At 33.9% G+C, this 21507-nt stretch overlaps 3 protein-coding genes across 16 annotated transcripts in view; 2 read left to right on the top strand and 1 right to left on the bottom strand.

Annotated features, from left to right (window-relative positions):
- The window catches only part of LOC125056930 (uncharacterized protein ZK1073.1), a 53028-nt gene extending 49438 nt beyond the window's left edge, over window positions 1–3590 (top strand). For 9 of the 12 annotated variants that reach the window (XM_047660299.1, XM_047660298.1, XM_047660297.1 and 6 more), the window contains one exon: window positions 2825–3588. In XM_047660299.1, coding sequence (XP_047516255.1) covers window positions 2825–3013 — 189 coding nt within the window. In that variant the 3' untranslated portion in view covers window positions 3014–3588. Of the gene's footprint in view, window positions 1–2824 lie in introns of all 12 variants that reach the window. The other 3 variants (XM_047660294.1, XM_047660291.1, XM_047660290.1) reach the window with 2 other exon arrangements.
- Window positions 183–1932, top strand: LOC125056931 (retinol dehydrogenase 11-like). The gene has a single exon (XM_047660302.1). The coding sequence runs from the start codon at window positions 601–603 to the stop codon at window positions 1591–1593; it is 993 nt and encodes a 330-aa protein (XP_047516258.1). The 5' UTR covers window positions 183–600; the 3' UTR covers window positions 1594–1932.
- Window positions 3591–3657: 67 nt separating the features above from the next.
- Window positions 3658–13643, bottom strand: LOC125056928 (tubulin alpha-8 chain-like). 3 transcript variants are annotated; one of them, XM_047660286.1, is made up of 9 exons: window positions 13474–13643; window positions 12751–12979; window positions 12292–12464; window positions 10935–11063; window positions 9739–9909; window positions 9029–9169; window positions 7982–8212; window positions 5412–5575; window positions 3658–4331 (listed from the first exon to the last, which is right to left on the bottom strand). In XM_047660286.1, the coding sequence occupies exons 1-9, from the start codon at window positions 13477–13479 to the stop codon at window positions 4199–4201; spliced, it is 1377 nt and encodes a 458-aa protein (XP_047516242.1). In that variant the 5' UTR covers window positions 13480–13643; the 3' UTR covers window positions 3658–4198. The 3 variants fall into 3 exon arrangements, with proteins under 3 accessions (XP_047516242.1, XP_047516243.1, XP_047516244.1); XM_047660287.1 differs by having other exon boundaries at window positions 12751–12976; XM_047660288.1 differs by having other exon boundaries at window positions 7982–8197; window positions 13474–13642.
- Between the last annotated feature and the right edge of the window lie 7864 nt (window positions 13644–21507).

The raw sequence follows: 21507 nt of genomic DNA, 5'->3' as shown, positions 1-21507 counted from the left end.
AAAAACTCATAAACGTACAGTATTTGTCGATTATTTAAAATAAAATTGCGCTAATATTTTCTAGTCCATAATATTTTGTATTAATAAAAATGTCTATCAATTAAAATATCAGCTATTCAATTTACAATTATATACTTTAATAGATATTCTTATCTTTCGCTCTATATTCTTAAAATATAGAAAGCAATGATTTGCGGAAGTTAACATTATTTAACATTTAAACTGTTATCGCCTTACTTAAATGTACTAAGTAATCGGTTACTCGAATTTCAAGGCCTAATAATTAACAGCCCGATTGCAAATATAGACAAGTTAGTTTCGTCGTCGGATATTGCTTAAGTACAAGAAATCAAACGCGAAATCAATCCGAGCAACCGAGGCCCGTGTATACCGAACACAAGTCATAGTTAAGAACCGACCATCGCGAGTGAAAGTAATGTTTACATGACGTAACAAACTCTAAACGTAAACATATTCATATTTTTTTATGAATCATGGATTACGAGACGAAATAATTAAAAACTACGTATGTTGTCATAGTATCAACTCAAACATTTAAAATTATTAACCATTCATTATCCAACCATAGAGCGTATAGCAATGCTCGGGCTGATTTATTTTATTTTTATAACTTCGATCGTCGCGGTCCTAGTCGGACTGTGGCAGAAGAACACAAATGTTCTGTGCAAGTCGAAGAAGAATCTTGAAGGGAAAACGGCGATCGTCACCGGTGGGACTTCCGGTATGGGCCTCCGGATAGCTACTGATTTTGCGAGTAGAGGCGCAAAGGTCATAGTTGCTTGTCCCTTTATAGATGAAGGTACTAACGGACGTAAACATATTATAGAGAGAACTGGAAATGAGAAAGTGATCTTCAAACTACTCGATCTATCGTCTATAACATCGATACGGAAGTTCTCCAGCGAGATTCTTCAAACTGAGGAGCGTTTGGATATCCTAGTGAATAACGCCGGTGTTGGTATCGGTTTTGACTATCTCACGAAGGATGGAATGAATTTTATCATGCAAGTTAATTATTTTGGTAGTTTCCTACTCACTATCCTCTTACTTCCGTTGTTACTGAAGACTGGTAAACCAGGAGAGCCCGCGCGTATCGTGAATACATCATCGGTTCTTCACAACATCGGTGTAGTCGACTTTACGAACATAAATCGTTTAAACTACTGGTACGGCATACAATGTTATGGAAACAGCAAACTGTGTCTAGTTCTATTCGCACACGAGTTAACAAAGAGGTTAAACAACAAGAACGTTGTAATTAATTGTGTGGACCCTGGAGCAGTTGGTACTCCTATATTTAACTGCGTGGGCTGGTTCTTAGGCGGAATCATCACTTACTTCTTCAAGAACTTCTTCAAAACACCCTGGGAAGGTGCACAGACCGCGATCCATGTGGCGTTGGATAAGAAAGCAGGGGAAGTTAGCGGTCAATTTTTCAAAAATTGCAAACTGTCTAGAGCCAAACAAGCGGGGTATGATGACAAAATCGCTGTACAACTTTGGGAGGAATCTATTCGCTTAGTGAAAATGGATCAAGACGAAGTGTACCAGTGTTTACAACCTTTAAGTTAACAAGTGTTTTTACGCCCCTCTATTTTTATTAAAAAACGATTCGTAATAATTACGAATGGTATAGGCACAGGACCCGAGCTAATTAGTAATGGTGTAGGTTACTTAATTTGTATGTAACTAAAGCTAATAGCTAGGCTAATGGTGATTAGTTATTTTGTGTATAAACAATTAAGTGATGTTTACAATAATATTTATTTTCTTTGCGTTGTTAGTTAGAAATGTTGTTTCTAATAATAATTTAAGACGATGTAATTGATAATGTATTTTATTTAAGCGAGCATGTCCACATTTATAATGTTAAATATTGGAAATTTGTGATCAATAAACGTTTCAATTCAGTGTATTTATTATTCATTATTTATGACCCACATTAAACACGGCATTTATATTTAGTTTGTACTATGTTCTATATTATCTACCTCTTTTAGGCTATCTGCGATATCTGAATATAGAGATTTATATTATCTTTGTTTAAAGTTTTTAAGTTGCTTAAATGGACCAGCTGTTTAAAATATCATTCAATAAAATGATATTTTAAACAGCTGTATAAAAATGTACATATCTAGTTATTATTAAATTTATTCACTAATTTGTCTCAACAAGACTCATTGCTACATGAGTTTAAAGGATATATTAATACTTAGAAACGTCAATAAAAAAAATTATTCTACTTTGAGTAGGTAATATATTATTGACGTATAAAAAAATATATCCCATTAGTTAATCGCTATTTACAACATAATTTAAAAGGTAAATACATCTTTAAAAATATTGCCGGAAATCAAATCCACTTTCAGGTAAAACGCTTTGAATGAACAAACCGGTAATAAAGTTGGTAAAATTGATTTAAAAAGAGCAATGTCAACGGAATAATAAATATCATTAATACGTTGAGTAACACGTACTTCGTAATAAACACGCGTCAAAAAACTGACCTTGCAGATTATTTTTGGAAGAAATCTAATCTTTTTTAGATAAGTATAATTATTATGAGCTTTACCAGTTTTTACTTACCGATGAATTTATGTATATGCTGAAAAAATGTTTTTCAATGTTCGGTAAACTCTAGAGAGTTGTTTTTATGAACTCTGATAAAGCACGAGAAACCCCAAATTTAATCTATGCACTGGTACCAGGCATTAATAAAATCGAAAACTAAAAACGAAACGTCTGTGGGACTTCATTCTATTTATAGTTAAGTTAGTAATGCTTTCCTGTGATTTCATTTCAGCCAGCCAAGGTCGCCCAGTCCCTGCTCCTCTTCTGTCAAGGCCAGGGACTACTGACTTCCCTTCCCCCACCTGGAGTAGAGCGGCGGATGTCACGCGCCATGTCTATGGAGGAGTATGATAAGCCTAACATTAGGCGGTTGTCGCTCACACCGAATATGTCAGAGTCTCCACCACCACGTAAAGTGTAGGATTACTATAGACAGATAGACCTTTATTAGCTTGAGATGGGCAAAGTTTAAAATTACGTACAAAATTTCACGTTTCTATGAAAATTCTTAAGTTCGAACACTAGTCGATTTTTCATACAAATATGATGTTTGGTTAAACTATGGAGCTATCGTGAACTGCGACGGTGTCGAGTATTCGTATAGGCTTTCCATACAATATGTTTAGTTTACTACACTATTATATTGGAACGATGTGCTTCCGTTTAGAGCAGTAGAGCTAGGATACGATAGGCATTTTAAAGCGCTCTTTTTAAACAGCGTCCATGAAGTCTTATACAAAAACCTATTTATTATATTACGATAGCCATTTGATTTTGCGTATTGTTTGTGCTAAGGCCGTTCTAGTAGCTATAAATCATATTTGTATACGTTATTTAATTCGTATGATTAAAGAAAACGTGTTTTTGGTTGTTACGTCTCACGCAGAGACGGTATTTACGTGTTAATTTGCATATTTTTTTGTGAAGCCCAAGGAAGTCACCTCTGTTTTTAATTTAGTTAAAATGTTGTTGAAAATATGTACGTTTTAAATTATAACGTTTTCAAATATATTTAATGTTAAATTTAGCAATAAGCTATAGATTTAAGAATATAAAACAAAGTTATTGAAAGTAAATAAATTTATTAAAACAGACAAAACTTTTTAAAAATTTAACAACACGATAACAGACATACAAAACAATTACGCTTACATTATAAGCACTCCCACGGCTCAAAATCCAATATTAATCGAGAATGTGCTTCCAAATGAGGAAAAGAGAAAAGAGGGAGAAACATCCTTTTATAAGAGGTCGTTATAACCCATAGACTAGAATATCGACATGAGGCAAGTTGAGCATCGCCCGACCTCGGCGGACATTTTCGAACCTTTAATAAAATTTCAACAAGTGCTGCCATAATTAACATTATAACCAAAGGGCCGCGGTTTTCTGGCGTCCGCTTTGCCGTCGACGCTCTATTACCGCTCAATTATGCTTCGCTTGCCAAATTACCTACAATCAACCATTGAGCCAAAATAATTGCAGAAAGCAGGTAATCCTTGCAAAATGCAAATGTCAAAGGGCAACGCAAATTCGTTGCAAGTGTTCGTAAGCACGTGTCGAACGGTGAGCGCGTGGAAGTGACGTCACAGTTTTAACAATGACGTCATAGTTCGTCGTCACAACCGGGCGGCATGTCCGATGTTTCGATGGCTACTTCATCGTAGTCACGTTCAAGTGCCGCCAAGTCTTCCCGCGCTTCTGTGAATTCGCCTTCTTCCATGCCTTCGCCGACGTACCTGAAGCAACAAGATTCAACTGTACTATTATCTAGTAAGTAAATTTTTATTAAAACCACAATGAAATATACAGTATTTACAATTTTCTTAACCTATATATAATAAAAATAATAAAAAGAAAATTAAAACAAATTTAAAAAGTTTGGCAGCATTTCCTCGATATATTGCGATTTGCGACACATTCGTTGAGTGAGGAAATCACTAGCTCTGGGGTCACCGGTAGGTACTATCTACTAGGCTCCAACAAGTTAACTAGTAGGTTATACATTACTTCACCAAGTTATAAGAAAACGAGCAATATAAGATAAAAATAGTGAATTTGTCAAATTGTATAAACGTTATCGTTTATTATTTCTATAGATTTTTTTTTAAACATATGCCTTTAGAATAGGCCTACGAGATTTGATATACTATAAAAACAATTATATATATATAATAGTTACATGCTGTGCGTACAGCATGCGTAATATGTTAATATCAACTTCCGATACATCCCTTAGTCAATTCCAAGTGTCTAAAACCGGATTTAAAAAAAATTTGCTCAGGTTCTATGCCAGGTGATATTTGTTTCACAATGTACCGATATGCATATTATATTCCTACAGAGTCAATATCATTGTTAAAACTGTTTAGCAGTAACAAGCTAGTTTAATTTAAAATATTAAGTATTAATTGTCGTTTGTCTAATGTTAAAATTCAGTTCTCTTTTCTTTTTTTATATTTTTGTCTATTAATGTACCTACTTATGTTTTCTATCAAAAACATAATATAAACACAAGTAAAAACTTAAAACCTAAACCTATTTATAACTAATTATAAATAATGCAATCCTTGTGAATTCAGCAACTATATCCGTCTCACCTGCAATTATATTTAGGGCGCGCAAGACACGCGTTAATTTGTGCTTCTCTATTGTTTATCTATGTTATATGTTTTGACTTTGTATATTGTTAGTGTTTTGTTTCAGCTGCTTTTTGTGTGTGTGCTAGCTTTAATATGTATTTTAGCTGTAAGATTACTAATAAATAAATTAAAAAAATACTAATGTTTGTCCCAAATGGGGTCTTCAATAATACTGACCAATGCACAAAGGCCCGTTTGGAGTACATAAGGTCGAATTTGTTGTCGAGCTTGCCCCACGCCTCCGCAATAGCCGTAGTGTTGCTCAACATCGACGCGGCTCTCTTCACTTGCGCAAGGTCTCCTCCCGCCACCACTGATGGTGGCTGGTAATTTATACCAACCTGGAAATTAAACTATATTTCTATACGGACTTCAGGCTTGGAGTTAAACTGTTATGGGATAATTAACTTTGAGCTTAATAATAATAAAGCCCGTTTTGTTTCCGATCATGACAAAAACAAATTATAATATACAGCTTAAATTTTTACATTGCAATAAAGGGGTGTTCCTATATCTTGGAGCTCAAGCCCTTTGAGGTCAAAAAATATTTTTTTTAAAGAACATAATATTTTAAAATTTTTAATTAAATATATATAAATCACAATGAATAATACTCCAGGTTCTTAAACAATTTTGATTATTTTTCATTTAAAATCAATTGATTACCGCGTTTACGATATAAATTAGACAAATTTATCGTTTATTATTTGGTCTTGAATTCTACTTTAACATTCATGTTACGTAAGTTTGAATTTGTGATAGTAAATTTAAACTAATAATAATAGCAATTTTAAGTGTTTATTTTTTTATTTAAATTTTAATAATGTAGAATAATTATTAAAATCAATGAAAGAAAACATTCTCGTAACTAACAATTTACTTTGACTAGCATTTATGTCACTCGAATAGTTAACACGCAGCGACACAAATTAAAATTCATAGTAAATGTTTTGTACTTTGCATAAATTTTGGTAATTAACCTTTGGCTATTAACCTTTTCAATATAGTGGATTGATATTTTTTACGAATAAGTATATTTGGTAATTATATACGATATATAATTTTAGCTACAAAATACCAGCAATGGGTAGACCATATTGACCATATGGACCATATGGACGCACGTGTACCCCGACCGCCATGGCTTCTACTGAGATTAAGACTTTGGATCTTAGAAGGGCAAGCCGTCTGCCACCTTATCTAGCATACGCTAAGAGTTGTTATCACTTTAAAATTAATTAAAGTGTCTTCTCTATAATGTTCTTTTTAATCCTAAAACTCCAAGTTACGTAAAGCAAAATTTTATGTTCCTCTCTGGCGGTATTTTTGATTTGCGTTCCTTAGACAATCTAATTCTTGAAACTCCCACTCATAAAACTGAGTTTTATCACTCCTCACCTCACCGTGCAAAGTATCCTGTTATGGAATTCCTTACCTATCAGACGAGCTCAATCTTTAAATTTATTTAAAAATCTCCTTTTTTATCATCTTTTTTCTGCCTCGTGATTAGCTACTACTTATATATATTCATTGTGAGTCAATTAACCTTAGGCTGAGCTTTTACATGTCTGTTTATACATACTATTATTTATACTTTTGACGTGATAACGTCTTTAAAATCGTTTTAGTCGGGTGACATGTTCAGAAACTTGTGTCACACCAAAACCTCACGAGCGCGATCGCAGGTATAACGAGAGAGAGACGGACCGATCTCCCGTCTCATCTCACTCTAGCGGCATACAAACGAATGGAGATTTTCTCGTACGGTTAAGTTTTCGTTGAATGTTTAACAGTGAAACAAAATGTGAAGTGCAAGTGAAGTGTTACAACAATTGCAACAAAAAAAGGTGAATAAAATAAAATAGCCTACTTACAATTAACATTTTTGAATAAACTTGTAAAAGTAATGAAAGATGGAAAAAAGACACGTGTAAACAAACGAAATTTAGAGGTTATGTTATGATAAAAAACTTATATCACCAATAAGACGTTATCACGTAAACATCTCGATCGTAAACCTACTTTACAAACAACCAATATTTTTTTTAGATTTTATTTTAATTAATTTTAGTTAGAGTTGCATGTTATTTTTAGTATCTTTTTGTTAATTAATTATGCATCTCTTGTACTTTACCCTCTGTAGGTGTTTCTTTTTTTTCTATTGATCCATTTTAGGGTTGCCTGGAAGAAATCGCTTGTTAGCGATAAGGCCGCCCATTCCCTAATAATTTATGTAACCTTCTTACTTTTTTTTTCTATATGGATAAGTATGTGTATTATGGCAATGAAGTATAAATAAATAAATAAAATATAAATAAAGTGTATAACAATCGCCACTAGAGCGAGCCGCCTGTGCCAACTTATCGCCGACATCGTAGGAAAAGAACGCCGCAAGTTGCAGCGAACGCGTCGCCGGCCTCTTACGCCGTGATCTATCGCTGCTTCGCTGTCGCCTTCGGGAACGAAAAGTGGAACGGGTCCAAAGAACCCCCTCGCGAGGGAAAGATTAAAAAGATCATTGAAGAGATCTCAGAACATAAGACAGGAGTTCATTGGTAAACCTTCACGCAGTGTTATCAATCAGCTACTTTAATTATAAAATATTACCGATATAAATTCCAAACATAGGCATTGCATGCACATCTTTAACGCGAGAATACAACATAACATATAATAATAACAATATTTCCAAATAGTACGCATAACTTTATACGTACTATTTGGAAAATTGCATTTAGATCACTCACTTTGAAGCCAGTAGGACACCAGTCGACAAATCGTATCCCAGCTCTCCCTTTCATGGCCGCGATGGCCGCATTCACGTCTTTTGGAACCACATCACCACGGTACAGTAGACAGCAGGCCATGTATTTGCCGTCCCTTGGGTCACACTTCACCATCTGATTCTGGGGCTCGAAGAGCTCGGACGTGATCTCCGACACGGACATCCCTTCGTGGTATGCCTGGAATTGAGACACCTAATGTGATAATATTATTGCCTTTATGTTCTATCTTTAATTTATACCAAAGCTTAAAGGTCGATTCACACATATCAGTGAACCCACAGTTCCGGCACAGTACCGTTACAGTTCCGTATCCGTGCTACAGTGGTGCGTCAATTCACACATATCAGTACAGATCTCTGCGGGTCTTCGTGCACGACGTTCCCTTCAGACTAGCGTTGACGTCGATTGTTTTGATGGCACTCTTCAATAACACAGAATTAGCTATGATAGCCAGATGCTTTAGACGAAGAAGAAGAGAATCGAGGAAAAAAAAGAAAATGGGTACATGAAGCATGGAAGTTAAGAGAAACAGAAGGAGAATTCGTGACATTATACAAAGAATTAATTAAAGACGAAAGAAAGTATTTTGAATATTAATTATTTTGTTTTCGATGCAGCGGCGTCAGTGATCCGTGATAAAATATCGTTGTCGCCGATCACGTCCGTAATGGCCGGTGCCGGCACTGACACTGACGGTACTGAGACGACACTGACATTGACAAGTGTGAATACATCTATAGAGAATGTTTGAAAGAATAATTATCACTGATGCGGTACTGTGCCGGAACTGTGAGCTCACTGATATGTGTGAATCGACCTTTATGGTGGTTAACACGAAAACTTTTGGAACCATTTTCCACGGAATGTAAATTTAAATTTTAACTAAATTCTAAAGAGGGCGTCACAATCATCAAAATCTAATGACAGCATGTACAGAGTTCTGGACCTTTCTTGGTTTTAGCTCATTTGAATCTATACTAAATAACATTCAACTACATAGTGTATTACCTTATCAGCAGAGACTACCGGCGCATAGGCAGCGAGAGGAAAGTGTATCCGCGGGTATGGCACCAAGTTTGTCTGAAACTCCGTCAGGTCCACATTCAAAGCTCCGTCGAATCGCAGTGAGGCCGTGATTGAAGATACCACCTGAATTCATTATTCATCAAAACTATCCCAATGCCTTTAGAAATCGATGAAAGAAACCGTTTATTTAGATTTGAGTTTATTTTATTTGTTAATAACAAAAACAACTTTAAAACCAATATTTTATCACGACACTGGAATAGTACCTAATACATGGGTTGCATAATTTGTTTTAACATAAGCCTTATTGGCCTTTCCAAACTATAGGTTCGTTCATGTTTTTATAGATGAAACCCGGCCTTTTCTGTTTAAGTGTTCGTGTATATTTTGTAATAACCACAACAGTGATTAATGACTTGTGGTTGGTGGACTGTACTTTATCGACCTTCGTGTTTCAGTTACTGTTTTTCTATTAATGTACTAGAGATTTAAAGAAAAAACTTTTTAACCGGATTAAAGTTGTATTATAATTTACAATTATTTAACATAATTTTAAATTAATCCGACGTTACGCGTGCTATACAGCGTGCGTGGTCACGGTTCAATCCGGTTAAAAAGTTTTTTCTTTAAATGTGTAAAGGTCATGTCAATAAAAGACAATACTATGTACTAGAGATGTTAATGGAATATACCTGTGATATAAGCCTATTTAGATTGGCATACGATGGCCTCTCGATCGAAAGTCGTCGCCTACAAATGTCGTATATAGCTTCATTGTCAACCATAAACGCGCAGTCAGAATGCCCGATCGTCGCGTGAGTTGTCAATACTGCGTTGTAGGGCTCCACTACTGCGGTAGACACCTGTAAATTTAAATAGTTACAATGAAGTCAGCATGCTTACCCTGTCACTTAGTAATCCAAATTTACTATTGAGTTTGACCAACATTTAAAGATTGGGTTTCGTAATAAGTTTACTTAAAAGTACTGAAATAAACAAATTTTTGATTCAGGAAACGAATCTTCATGTAAAGCTGTACATTAACTTCAAATCCGAATTAAAAAAATATATTCAAAAACATAAATTAAATTACACAATGTTCCAATTAAGTTTGAAGTTAGTATTTTCTACAGAAAAAACATTTCAATTCACAAAACTAATTAACAATATTCTAATTCCAATTTATAAGACCTTGAACTTACAAAGATCCGATATCTGACATTGAATATTTAATTCGTAAACTGACGTAGATAACTAATTAAACATTATTACTATATAATATTATTAATATTATTATAGGCAGGTTTTTAAAATATAATTTACTCGATTATATTATGCATTTCGCATAAATCGCGTAACTGCACGTGCTGGCATAACGGCTTTTAACTGTAAGGCATGAAAAAAATAAGTCTTCAAGGTAGTGAGTTTGCGGCAGCTGATGGAGTGAATAAATGATTTTGACTTTGATGTATGAGCAAAATTTGTAAATACTATTACTTGAGGTACATAACCCTGTCCAATGGCAGTGTACCGTGAATCATTATATTATATCTGTTACGAGTCATCCAGTATAATGTAGTCGCTTCTGCTTATATGTCAGTATGTAAACATTTCTATGCTTTTAAAAAAAATTAAATTAAAATCAATTTATATTCTAATTCTGACATTTTGGTATGCAAGCCCGATATAGTTCCCTCAATATCCATCGCACTGATGTCACACATAGAATCGCTCAATAAAAAAACTATTTTTTTTAGTCTGGAGTACAATTGCTACCGCGCAATCGAAAATCACAATACTGCCGTCCTGGGTTTAACTAGAATCTCAATTAAATTCTTCTGATCAAAAACTGCCACGTAGAGGCCTGTGTGCTGATAATATTTATTACCTGTGGAGCTGGGTAGATAGCGAACTCCAGTTTGCTTTTCTTGCCAAATTCATCAGAAAGCTTCTCCATGAGTAATGATGTGAAACCTGAGCCTGTGCCGCCGCCAAACGAGTGGAAAACGAAAAAGCCCTGAAATATTGACACCGCAAATGCAATTACATAATTTCAAATAAGCTAGCTATAAGCTCAGTAGTGAATTATGCGAATCATGCCTAAAGCCGTGGATTCAATTATCGGCAGTGAACCGCGTTGCATTTAGGTCGGAAAGCATACTTTCACCCCTACGTCAATCTAACAGTATGATGGAACTTATAGATTTTTATAGGAAAGGACATCAAAAAGCCCATATCGCCCGTTAAATGATAAATTAAATATTTTCTAAAAAAACACTACAGTTGATTCTAATAAACCAAATCTTGGATTATAACGACGCAACTAACACTGACTATCCTTATCAGAAACGCATTGGATTTAACACACATGAGACGGCCAACCCGGCTCCAAGATTGGATAACAGACGATTTCAATATATGTTTGCAAACAAGCCTGATTCAATCAGTATTGCTGTACTTGCACAAATAAAAGGTCGAAGAAGCGAATGCGAATGGAGAAAGGAAGCCGAGGGACAATAGACAGTTGGAAAAAGCTGGAGGAGGCCTTTACCCGTGAAGGGGTTCCAATTGACGGTAGTGAAGACAGCTAAGATATAGATAGCAAGAAATAAATATGTAAAAAATCTAAGCTGTATATTCTTTTTTTTGTGATGATTAGAAATAAAGGTGCTCAAAAAAAGCATGCTAATAAGCTTGCTTAAAATTAGCATGCTCTGCAAACTGTTCACATTTTCCAGAAATAAGCAAGCTTGATTTAAAGCAAGCAAACGTACGGACAGACGTGCTATTTGGCACAAGGCTCTAGGCCAAAATGGATGTACAAGTATATATAGTGACAGTGCTATCCGTACAGTGCTATCCGCACGTAATAAGCATTATTACGTGCAATATTATTTTTATATAAAGGAGAATGTGTGTTCCACAGACATTCGTATCTTCTATAATGTGACACAAAAAGCAAAGATTTTTCTTCTCCCCAACGCGACATATTGCGGGTTTAATTTTAATAAATTACATCAAATCATTCAATCATCGAAAATCAAACGTCGTTTGATTTTTGAGCACGCTCTAAATAAGCATGCTCATTACATTACACACGTGCTACTAATGAGCACTTGCTCAATAAAAGCATGCTTTCGTGCTAGTAATGAGCACGTCTGTCCGTACCTTTAAACGGGCTTTTATTATTATTATACTCTTAATCCAAGGGGCCTAAGGTTGCAATCACACTAAATTATTCCTACCTGTAATCCAGTACACTGATCAGCCAGTTTTCGCACTCTCTCCATAACCGGACCCAGAACCTCTCGTCCTGTAGAGTAGTGACCCCGTGCGTAGTTATTAGCTGCATCTTCTTTGCCAGTAATTAGTTGTTCCGGGTGATAAAGCTGTCGGTACTCACCAGATCGTACTTCATCTAGACATAAGATTTAGGTTTAGTTTCGCTTCAGGAGCTACTTGTAATATCAATGTCAATAATAATGTTATTTCTGAAAAATCGTCAAATGTCAAACTGACAATATGCGCTAAATTTAATTTGTCAACCATGAATTAGAAAGTATTAAACGCCATCGCAAAATCTGTCAAATATTTATGTACTACAACCCTGTTTTTGGTCTCTATCGCCCCAATTCGCTGTAAAATTTTCCAAACAAATATGATAGATGTATTGTATTGTAATTTTCATAGCAACAGTGCATTACCGATTACAGTAGGCTCCAAATCCACCATCACAACCCTGGGCACCATCTTGCCCCGGTCTGCTTCCGAGAAGAACGTATTGAAGCAGGAGTCCGAAGGATTGACGTCGGTCTCACAAAAAGGCAGGGTCCCATCTGGGCGGATTCCATGCTCTAAGCAGTACAGCTGCCAGCAGGCTACGCCCATCTGCACTCCCGCCTGACCCACGTGGACTGAGATGCACTCCCTCTGCTCAAGGACACAATCAAACTTATCTTTAAAGACAGTAAAACGAGCTCCAATGTCAATTACCAACATAGAATCAGGAGTGGTTCAAAGCAATGGTTCTGATGGACGGTAACAAAATATAATTTGATGTCAAACTGTCGATCTTTACCCACAAATGCTATGTAAAAATACTTTATAAACAATTAACGATTCAATTGGCATTGTCAATAAAGCTAACATGTCAATGAAAAGAAAATGTTGAAAAACTTTTCTCTTTTTCCTAGTGGTAATGTGTTTCGAATAACGCCAAAGCAAATAAGAAATTATAATAGTTACTAAATTGGTAACAGTTCCATAATGAAGACAGTATAGAAGTTGGTTTTACAAACAAATTTTCTTTACAGAGAAAGAAAGGACAAATATACGAAAATTTTGTCACAGGAGCCATCAATACAGGTCCTGTAGGAATACAGTTATGCGTATATCCTTGGGCTAAATAAATTCTTTAAAGCACTTACCATCATAGATACTAGGAATTTTGGTAAATCCGATGTAAAAATATATAAAAAAACTCGTGTAAATTAAACTAAAACAGTTTTACAAAAATTTTGTTGGAACTGAAATTTTGATAAAAAAAATACAAATCAGCGCCCGTCTGATGGGCAGCTCAGATCTATTGTAAAAACTTCAAAATTGTTCCATTCCATGATAAAATTTCTTTTTTTGAAATTTGATTCAAATGTCTCGACTGCCAGGGTTTGTAAGGAGGTTAAATAAAACGAAGAAGGTTATATATATAATGTAGGCATAATTTAATAAGTTTCCACGCAAACAGTATAATAATATTTACTTACACATAATATATTTAATCATAATATAAAAATAAAATGAACTGTTTGCTAGGAACAACATTGTTGTGTTGTGAATAATAAAAGTTCTATAAGGTTATTTTTGAAGTGAAACTTCTTTAGGCGCATGAAGGCAAAAATGTTTACGGATGAAACGCAATAATAATAATATTAGCGTCACGAAGATGTGCAGCGTTTTTATCGAAGAAATGGGAGAGAGCGATTGAGACCAATTAAGAGAGAGTGAGAAAGGGCGAACGTAGCATTAAGCATAGTGCCATGGAGCGAGAGGTGGGAGAATGCTATAGTGAGAAAGATTGAGAGAGAGAGTAAGAGAAATCGAGAAAAATACACGCTATTGGTTGATGTATTCGTTTAGTAGTTAAATATTAGAACTTTAGATGGCAATTCTGTCGCATAACGTCTTGTGCAGTAAACGCAGATTTTTTATTTATTTATTCATTAGCACGTATACAGTGTGTAAATATAGATATGCAAATACATAGGGTGATCATATACTGGTACATGATCATCTATTGGGGCTTTTACCTTAGTAATAGCTTTAGCGGGTCTGTCATCAATGTACGCGCAACAATACAAATAGTTATACTAAGTTTGAAATTATTTTATAATAATATTATTTAGGGCAAACTTTCCTCAGAAAGTCCTAGATTTATTAACTACTTCAGTTGACTCTTTCTAGGTTACGTATAACTTTAAAAATTCTACTATAAATCTTTATAGTAACACGAGGGTGGCAAGTACGTCATAAGGGTGCCGGGGTGGGGTTGCACCCTACAGTCCGAGCTATTAGAGGACAATAGCGACCCCATTTCATTCCCTAGGATTTTGACATGCTGGTAGACTATGTTAATTTGCATTTTTCTGTTTACTGACTTTGTGATATTGCTAAAATATTTTCAAAGGCGTGAATTTTTGGTTCTTCTATATATTGTAATAAATGCGATTTTTTATTGCAAGACCTTAAGAAAAAAATTAAAAAAATGGAATCTTTATGAGTACAACTATATATGGGCAAGTATTTTTAATTCAGTACTGTATAAAGATGTTCACTGAAGTATTTCTGAACCGGCTTGGGTCCTTCAATAAAAGAGCGTACCAATTCTTAAAAGACCGGCAACGCACTCGCGAGCCCTCTGGCATTGAGAGTGTCCATGGGCAGCGGTATCCCTTAACATCAGATAAACCTGCCAGTTTGGCCAAAAAAATGTTGAAGCAAAAGAATTCCTTTAAGCAGACTCTCAGACCCTAAAATAAAATCAAAGACGTTAATCTTATGTTTCATTGAATTTTTTACCTACTCCGAGTATTAAAAGGTGCAAACCCAATAACGTTAACAGTTTATAAAAAAATACCATACTAAATTAAATATATATTTTTAAGTCAAACTAATAAATTTAAGTTTTAATTAAGTTGGTCACGCACAACCGCGGCATTTATCCTGTAAACACACATTCATATGTTAAGTAATCCCTTCAAGTATTTTGAATATTTAATTGCATGACATTGTGTAAATAAAACGAGTGACAATCTATTCGCTATGGTTATTATATTCGTTTGGTTGATACGGAGTGTGGAAACGGACCTTAGTTTAAAAAACTTTTTTCATCATAACACAATAGAACAAAGAATTGATTTCTTTATTCATATAATAATACTAATTTATTTGCAAGAATATCGTACAAAACTGTTATGGTGGTACAATCTAAATACCATACAAAATGGCGTGCAAATTTGTCTTAAAAGGTAGAAAAGAAGTTACAATTACATTATGAGTTATATCATTATCATGTCTTATATTATTTAATCACTACATCATCACATTATTAAAGTATATTATTAAATTATCAAATTAATATTAATTATAATGTTTCACGCAAATAATCATTAATAGAATAATATTTTTTTCCATAAGTCGATTTTTAAAAACTCTAGTGGAAATATAATATAGATTTTTTAATGTTATTGGTAAATTATTATATACCTTGATTGCCATACAAAAGGTGTTTTCTCTATACATTTCCATATTAATATTAGGCATAGCCAATTATATATAATGTCGCTACTGGCTCGCAACATATAAAAGTATAATAAAAATAATAACGAATAATAAACATAATTGATTGGATGTACGTTTTTTGTAATATATGTATATGTATATTGTATAGTGTATACTGTATATAAACGTACAATATACATAGTATGTGTAATAAAATATTTATCTTAACATATTCGAACAAAGAATTAAAAAATAAAATGATTACGTATCTTTCACAAAACATATTATATAATGTATATGACATTATATACATTATATAATACTCACTCCGTAAACTTTTAAAACGTAGCAAATGTAATTGACAACACTGTTACGCCATTATACTTCGTTATATCATAATATGAAATAATTAAAAATATAATAGTTTATTAATGTAATAGAAGGCAAACGGGCAGGAGGCTCACCTGATGTTAAGTGATACTGCTGCCCATGGACACTCACGTTGCTCGCTCGTTGCCGGCCTTTTAAGAATTGGTACGCTCTTTTCTTGAAGGACCCTTAGTCGAATTGGTTCGGAAATACTTCAGTGGGCAGCTGTTTCCACGGTTATCGAGGTGATAAGTTAATTAACTGCCACGCCGGTTCTCTTTCCGCACAGAATGCAAGTTAAAAAAGCGTATATTTCAATTCAAATTTGCTATAATTTGACTGCCCTATATTTTCATGATTTGTAATCGTTTGGTGAGTTGGAAGAACACTCACAGAATCAGCTGGTGGATTAAACTAGCGTACTTATCCCTCTCATCTTATCCTCTTGTCAAGCTTGACAAATAACTGTTATAAGGGTAGATCAAAGATAGCGGGAGATGGTATCTGTTCCATTACCACTAATACTGGGAGATAACATCGCCGACAGCTTTTATAAAGCTGTTTTTGTGCTTAAAATTGTTTGCTGCGCTGCTTGAACCATTTAAAATTTCTAGCTAATTTTTATCTTTAGAATAAAGTTATTTAAGTCAATTAAAACTAACAGAGTAACAAAAAATATATTGAAGTTGAGATAGAAAAATATTGAATCGTATTTTCCTCTTTCGAATAAATTATATTAATATTTTGACTTTAAAAACGAACAGAGTAAGAAATACATTCAATTAGTGATAGAAGGCCGAAATAGTAGTATGTCTAATTCAGACACAAACTTTTTAAAGAAAATCTCATCCCTGAGGTCATAGGTTCGAACCTCACCTGTGCACTAATGGCGTTTCTGTCTATGTTTTAGACACAAAATGTCAACGGCGTGTTTGTGAAAAAACAAAAAATGACGAAACAGATAGCCAGACCAAAAAGGTTGTAGCGCCACTCGTTTATGTTACCACTAATACTGGGAGATAACACCGGAGAGATTTACCTTCGTTGCAAACAACTGACTCAGTTGCGAACTATTCTATATAAAAATCTAAAATATATCCATACGTATAGTACTATAAGCAAATAGCATAGTAATTAGACAATACGTATGCATAACTAAATATTTACGTATATATTAATTTATATGTATAAATATACCGTCTCGAGGCACTAAGTCGGTTTGAGAAGAGTCATTAAAATAAGACATTGATTACAAATTTTTAAACGAATACACACAAGCTAGAGTTTAAGCATACAATTTGTATCCAATTAATAATGTATCTACTTTTCACTTATTTTTCTAAGACTTATACTACTTTTTATTAATACAAATAAACGCTGTGATATTTAAAGACAAAACAAAGTAAAAATAGTGTAATAAGAGTGTGTCAAATTAATTTTAAGTGGCGATAACACGGAATAAAAAAATGTTTTTTCACAATAATTCCTAGATTGTCTTAATTTTTTTCATACAAAAATTCGAATCACACAGTTCAGTGACAATCCTGCGACAATGCCCCGAGGTGTGGGCCAAACGAAAAATCCCATTTGTCCAGGGAGGCGGAATAATAACCGCTTTTTACCGGCTTAATCCGGATCAGATAACCTCCCCAATGCGATGCCCGTTTGATATTCATGATCAACAGGGATTTGGGAATACCATATTACTGTATATCAAGTTTCTTAAAGGACTGTAAAAGCTTTTTGTCTAACACAAATATCGCTTTATAATTTTTAATAAATATCGGATAAGCTAAAACATATTAATTGTATAGGGCCAAGTAGGTTGTATTGTAAAAAAAACTTTTTTTTAGTACATTTATGATAAAACCGTGAAAAGTTAATTTTCAAATTCAAAATAAAAATATTCAAATTAACATATAGAACATAAAAAAATATATTATATTCCAGTACTCTAATAACAATGATAGCATAAAACATAATATGATGTCTAAAAATAATATACCAACGTTTGAGCGAGAAAGTTCCAAAATTGCTCCCATTGTATGAAAACTACAGAAGAACATTTAGCATTTACGACTCTATAATAAAATCAACTAGGAATCGAATGGTAGGAATAACTGTCAGTAACAATAATGTGCAGTAATTAAATCTTAGAAACCGAGGGTAGGGTACGAAATGGTCCAGCTGCATTTGGTAACGTATAGGTGATGAATTTGATTTATTTATAAAAGATATCTTTAAATTTTTATATTCTCAATTTTAAATACAACATGTACAAAATGTAAGTGTTATGTCTTAATTGTTATGTCAAGTACGGTTAACAATTCAAATGGAAGAAACTAGCTAACACTTTATTTTTAACTTAACATCCTTTTTTATTATATACTAGCAGACCGGCCAAGCGTTGCTGTGGCTAATGGCTATAAGGTTTTTGTTATTTTACATAGTAGCAAACTATTCCAGAGAAACGGTAGGAGAACACCAGCCATGGGGACCACCATGCTTTTTTGGTGGTAATACCATTAAATTGTAGCTTATGTGAAACGTTGGTACTTTCAACACAGCGCCATCTGTTAAAATTGTGACTATCAAATAATAAACAAATATTTTGCAATAAAATAATATTGCGGGTATAAATTGACATGTAAGCTATCCTATCTTTTAAATTGGATCAAACTACACACGGTGTGCAAATTTGATTGATATCGGTTCGGTAGTTTAGGAGTCCATCGTGGACAAACAACGTGACACGTAATTTATATATATTAAGATAATAAAGATTTTCTACATTCTGCCCAGAGTTAAAATAAAATTCTAATTGTAATATAAACTTTTAGAGTTTATTATTATTTATCATTATAACCAAATTGAAATAATAATTATTCGTCTTTGTAGTATTGTTACAGATACTTGTTAATAATACTAAAAGTGATAATTAAAATTGAAAATTAAAATTGAAAGAAATATATATATATTAGTGCAGGTAACAAGTTATAAAAATATTAATAAATATTTTTTACTGGTGGTAAATGTCAATTTAAAATGGCGGTAAGTTCAGGGCGTGGGAGGGGCAATAAGAGCTGGCAAGAAACTCCCATCGTTTTTTAAATAAAAATTATTTGACTGGTGTACCATTATCACCCCTTAGGTCGTGAGTTTAAATACCGGCTAATTAATGGGTTTATATTTCTTAGCGTAAAATTAATGCTTGCTGGATAAGGTATTAAGATAACGTAATTGTCAACGTGTGTCCGGCCTATAAGTTGCATAGCTATAAAGAAAAGTGTAGAAATAAATGGGTACTAGTCTAAGAGGCAAAGAATTGTAAAGCGACTGGATGTATGTAACTAGCACAAGAACTTGTATGAAATGTCAAAATTGTTTGTTCAAAGCGAAATATTGACCGATCGCCCCGGTGCGGTGTCAAACCGTTTACCCTTATCAAGTCCCCATCTGTGCATTCGTGAACAATGCAGTTCATTCATGCGAGCTTTTTATCGAAAAAATGCATTTCTAACCGAAAAACACGCTTTCAATTGCAGCGGGTGTCAGAGATAATTGGGGTTATTTTTTATGATATTAAAAAGGGAATATAGTTTTAAAATCTTTCCTTTGACTAATTTTTAAGTTGGTTGCTCGCCTTAGTTAAGTTAAATGTTAACTTACGTTTCCTCGATTTTAATTAATGATTGGCCTTTCATACAGAGTTCTTGGTTCGTTATATTAAATTGATCTAGACTTATAATTAGTAATAATTACTTTAGTCAGTGTTATGTCTTGGCATTGACCTTCGCTAACATAGTGCAGTGACAGAAGCTCTTCCTATTTTTTTTATAGGAAAAGGGCAAATGCATAGCAGCCTATTGACACCCATTTTAGTGGGTGCGTTGCCGGAGTATACGTCATTTACGTCTCGTATAGCTAACGTGTCGTTAATTCAGCATTCACTGACCACACCACACGCCGCACGTCACTGATTCCGTAGCTTTACGATTTTACCAAACTATTCTTTTATTTCTTCGCCTTGTCACCAACATCATGGTGGAAAGCCATTACCATTTAGTTTTATATCGTCTTCCCATGCTGCAGATCTATCCTGTACTGCGCGTGCGTCTCTGGTATAGAGTGAGAGACCTTTTTGTCTTATAAAACATATTTCGTTAACGCAATTCAATAAGTAAATTATCCTATGGCATATTACAAAATTTAAAAGAAGAACATATCAAATAATATTTCCGTAGCAATTACCGTAGCGCTTCTACGCCGCCACGTGTCCGTCGTCATGATATTACCACAGATTGCAGAGTGTAGACGCGTGCCAGGAGTGTGCTGACACCATGGACACTTCAAATAGTTTATTAACTCATTTGTCACTTGTAAAGAATAAAGTGTAATAATAATTGAATGGAATTTAAATCATATGCGATTATATTATGATATTATGACACTATCTGGTCAATATATTCTTGAAGCCTTGTTGTATGTACAAAAAAATGTAAACGATTTTAAAACAAATGGTGGAAATTGTATTAGTTTCTACAACAAAGTCCCTAGCGAAATTATCACTAAATAAATTCAAAGCTCTCGTTAAACGTAAACTAATCAATAAAGCTTTTTATAAATTTAACGAATATTTAAATTATCCTAAATCTTGGGATTGATTTGCTCCAGTTCAAACAATTTGTGTCGAAGAAAACTTTGCGATTAAAAAGAGTGGCGGAAAGTTTCTTGCCAGTTCTTCTTGCCCACTCTACGCCCTGGACTTGCAAACTGGTAGTAAATGTAAATTTAGAATTAATTTATGAAAGAATTAATTATTTTTTTCTGACGCTTGTGTAAGTGTACTTGTTAACCTATATGGATAAAGTTATTTTGACTTTGACTTTTTATAATTTCTACCTTCTATATAATTTATGATTTCTTTTGCATTCCTCGTACCTATAATAACTACGTCATTATGTATTATGTACTTGATCTGAGTTCTGCTACAATTGTTTTGGATCGGCAGGCACAAAAAGGTAATCACTTACATAGATTAAAAATCAGATGATCTATTAAACTGTTCAAATTAAAATCTTAAAAAGTTAAACAAATCTTTCAATTACTTCCAGGAAACAATATTATTTAAAATTTTACGTCAATGTAAAATGTGTCCCCCAGAAACTGTTTCTAATAGGTTTGTGACAAGCATCAAATTGTGTGTATAAACTCGGCGTGAAATCGTGACGCGTGACGAAACAACCAATACCACGCACGTTAAATGATTAGTAAACTATTAATTTTATTTTAACTAGTTAGTGTGAGTGAAGAAT

Source organism: Pieris napi, chromosome 15, assembly GCF_905475465.1.
Source record: "Pieris napi chromosome 15, ilPieNapi1.2, whole genome shotgun sequence".
Lineage (NCBI taxonomy): Eukaryota > Metazoa > Arthropoda > Insecta > Lepidoptera > Pieridae > Pieris > Pieris napi.
This window is presented reverse-complemented; position numbering and strand designations above follow the sequence as displayed.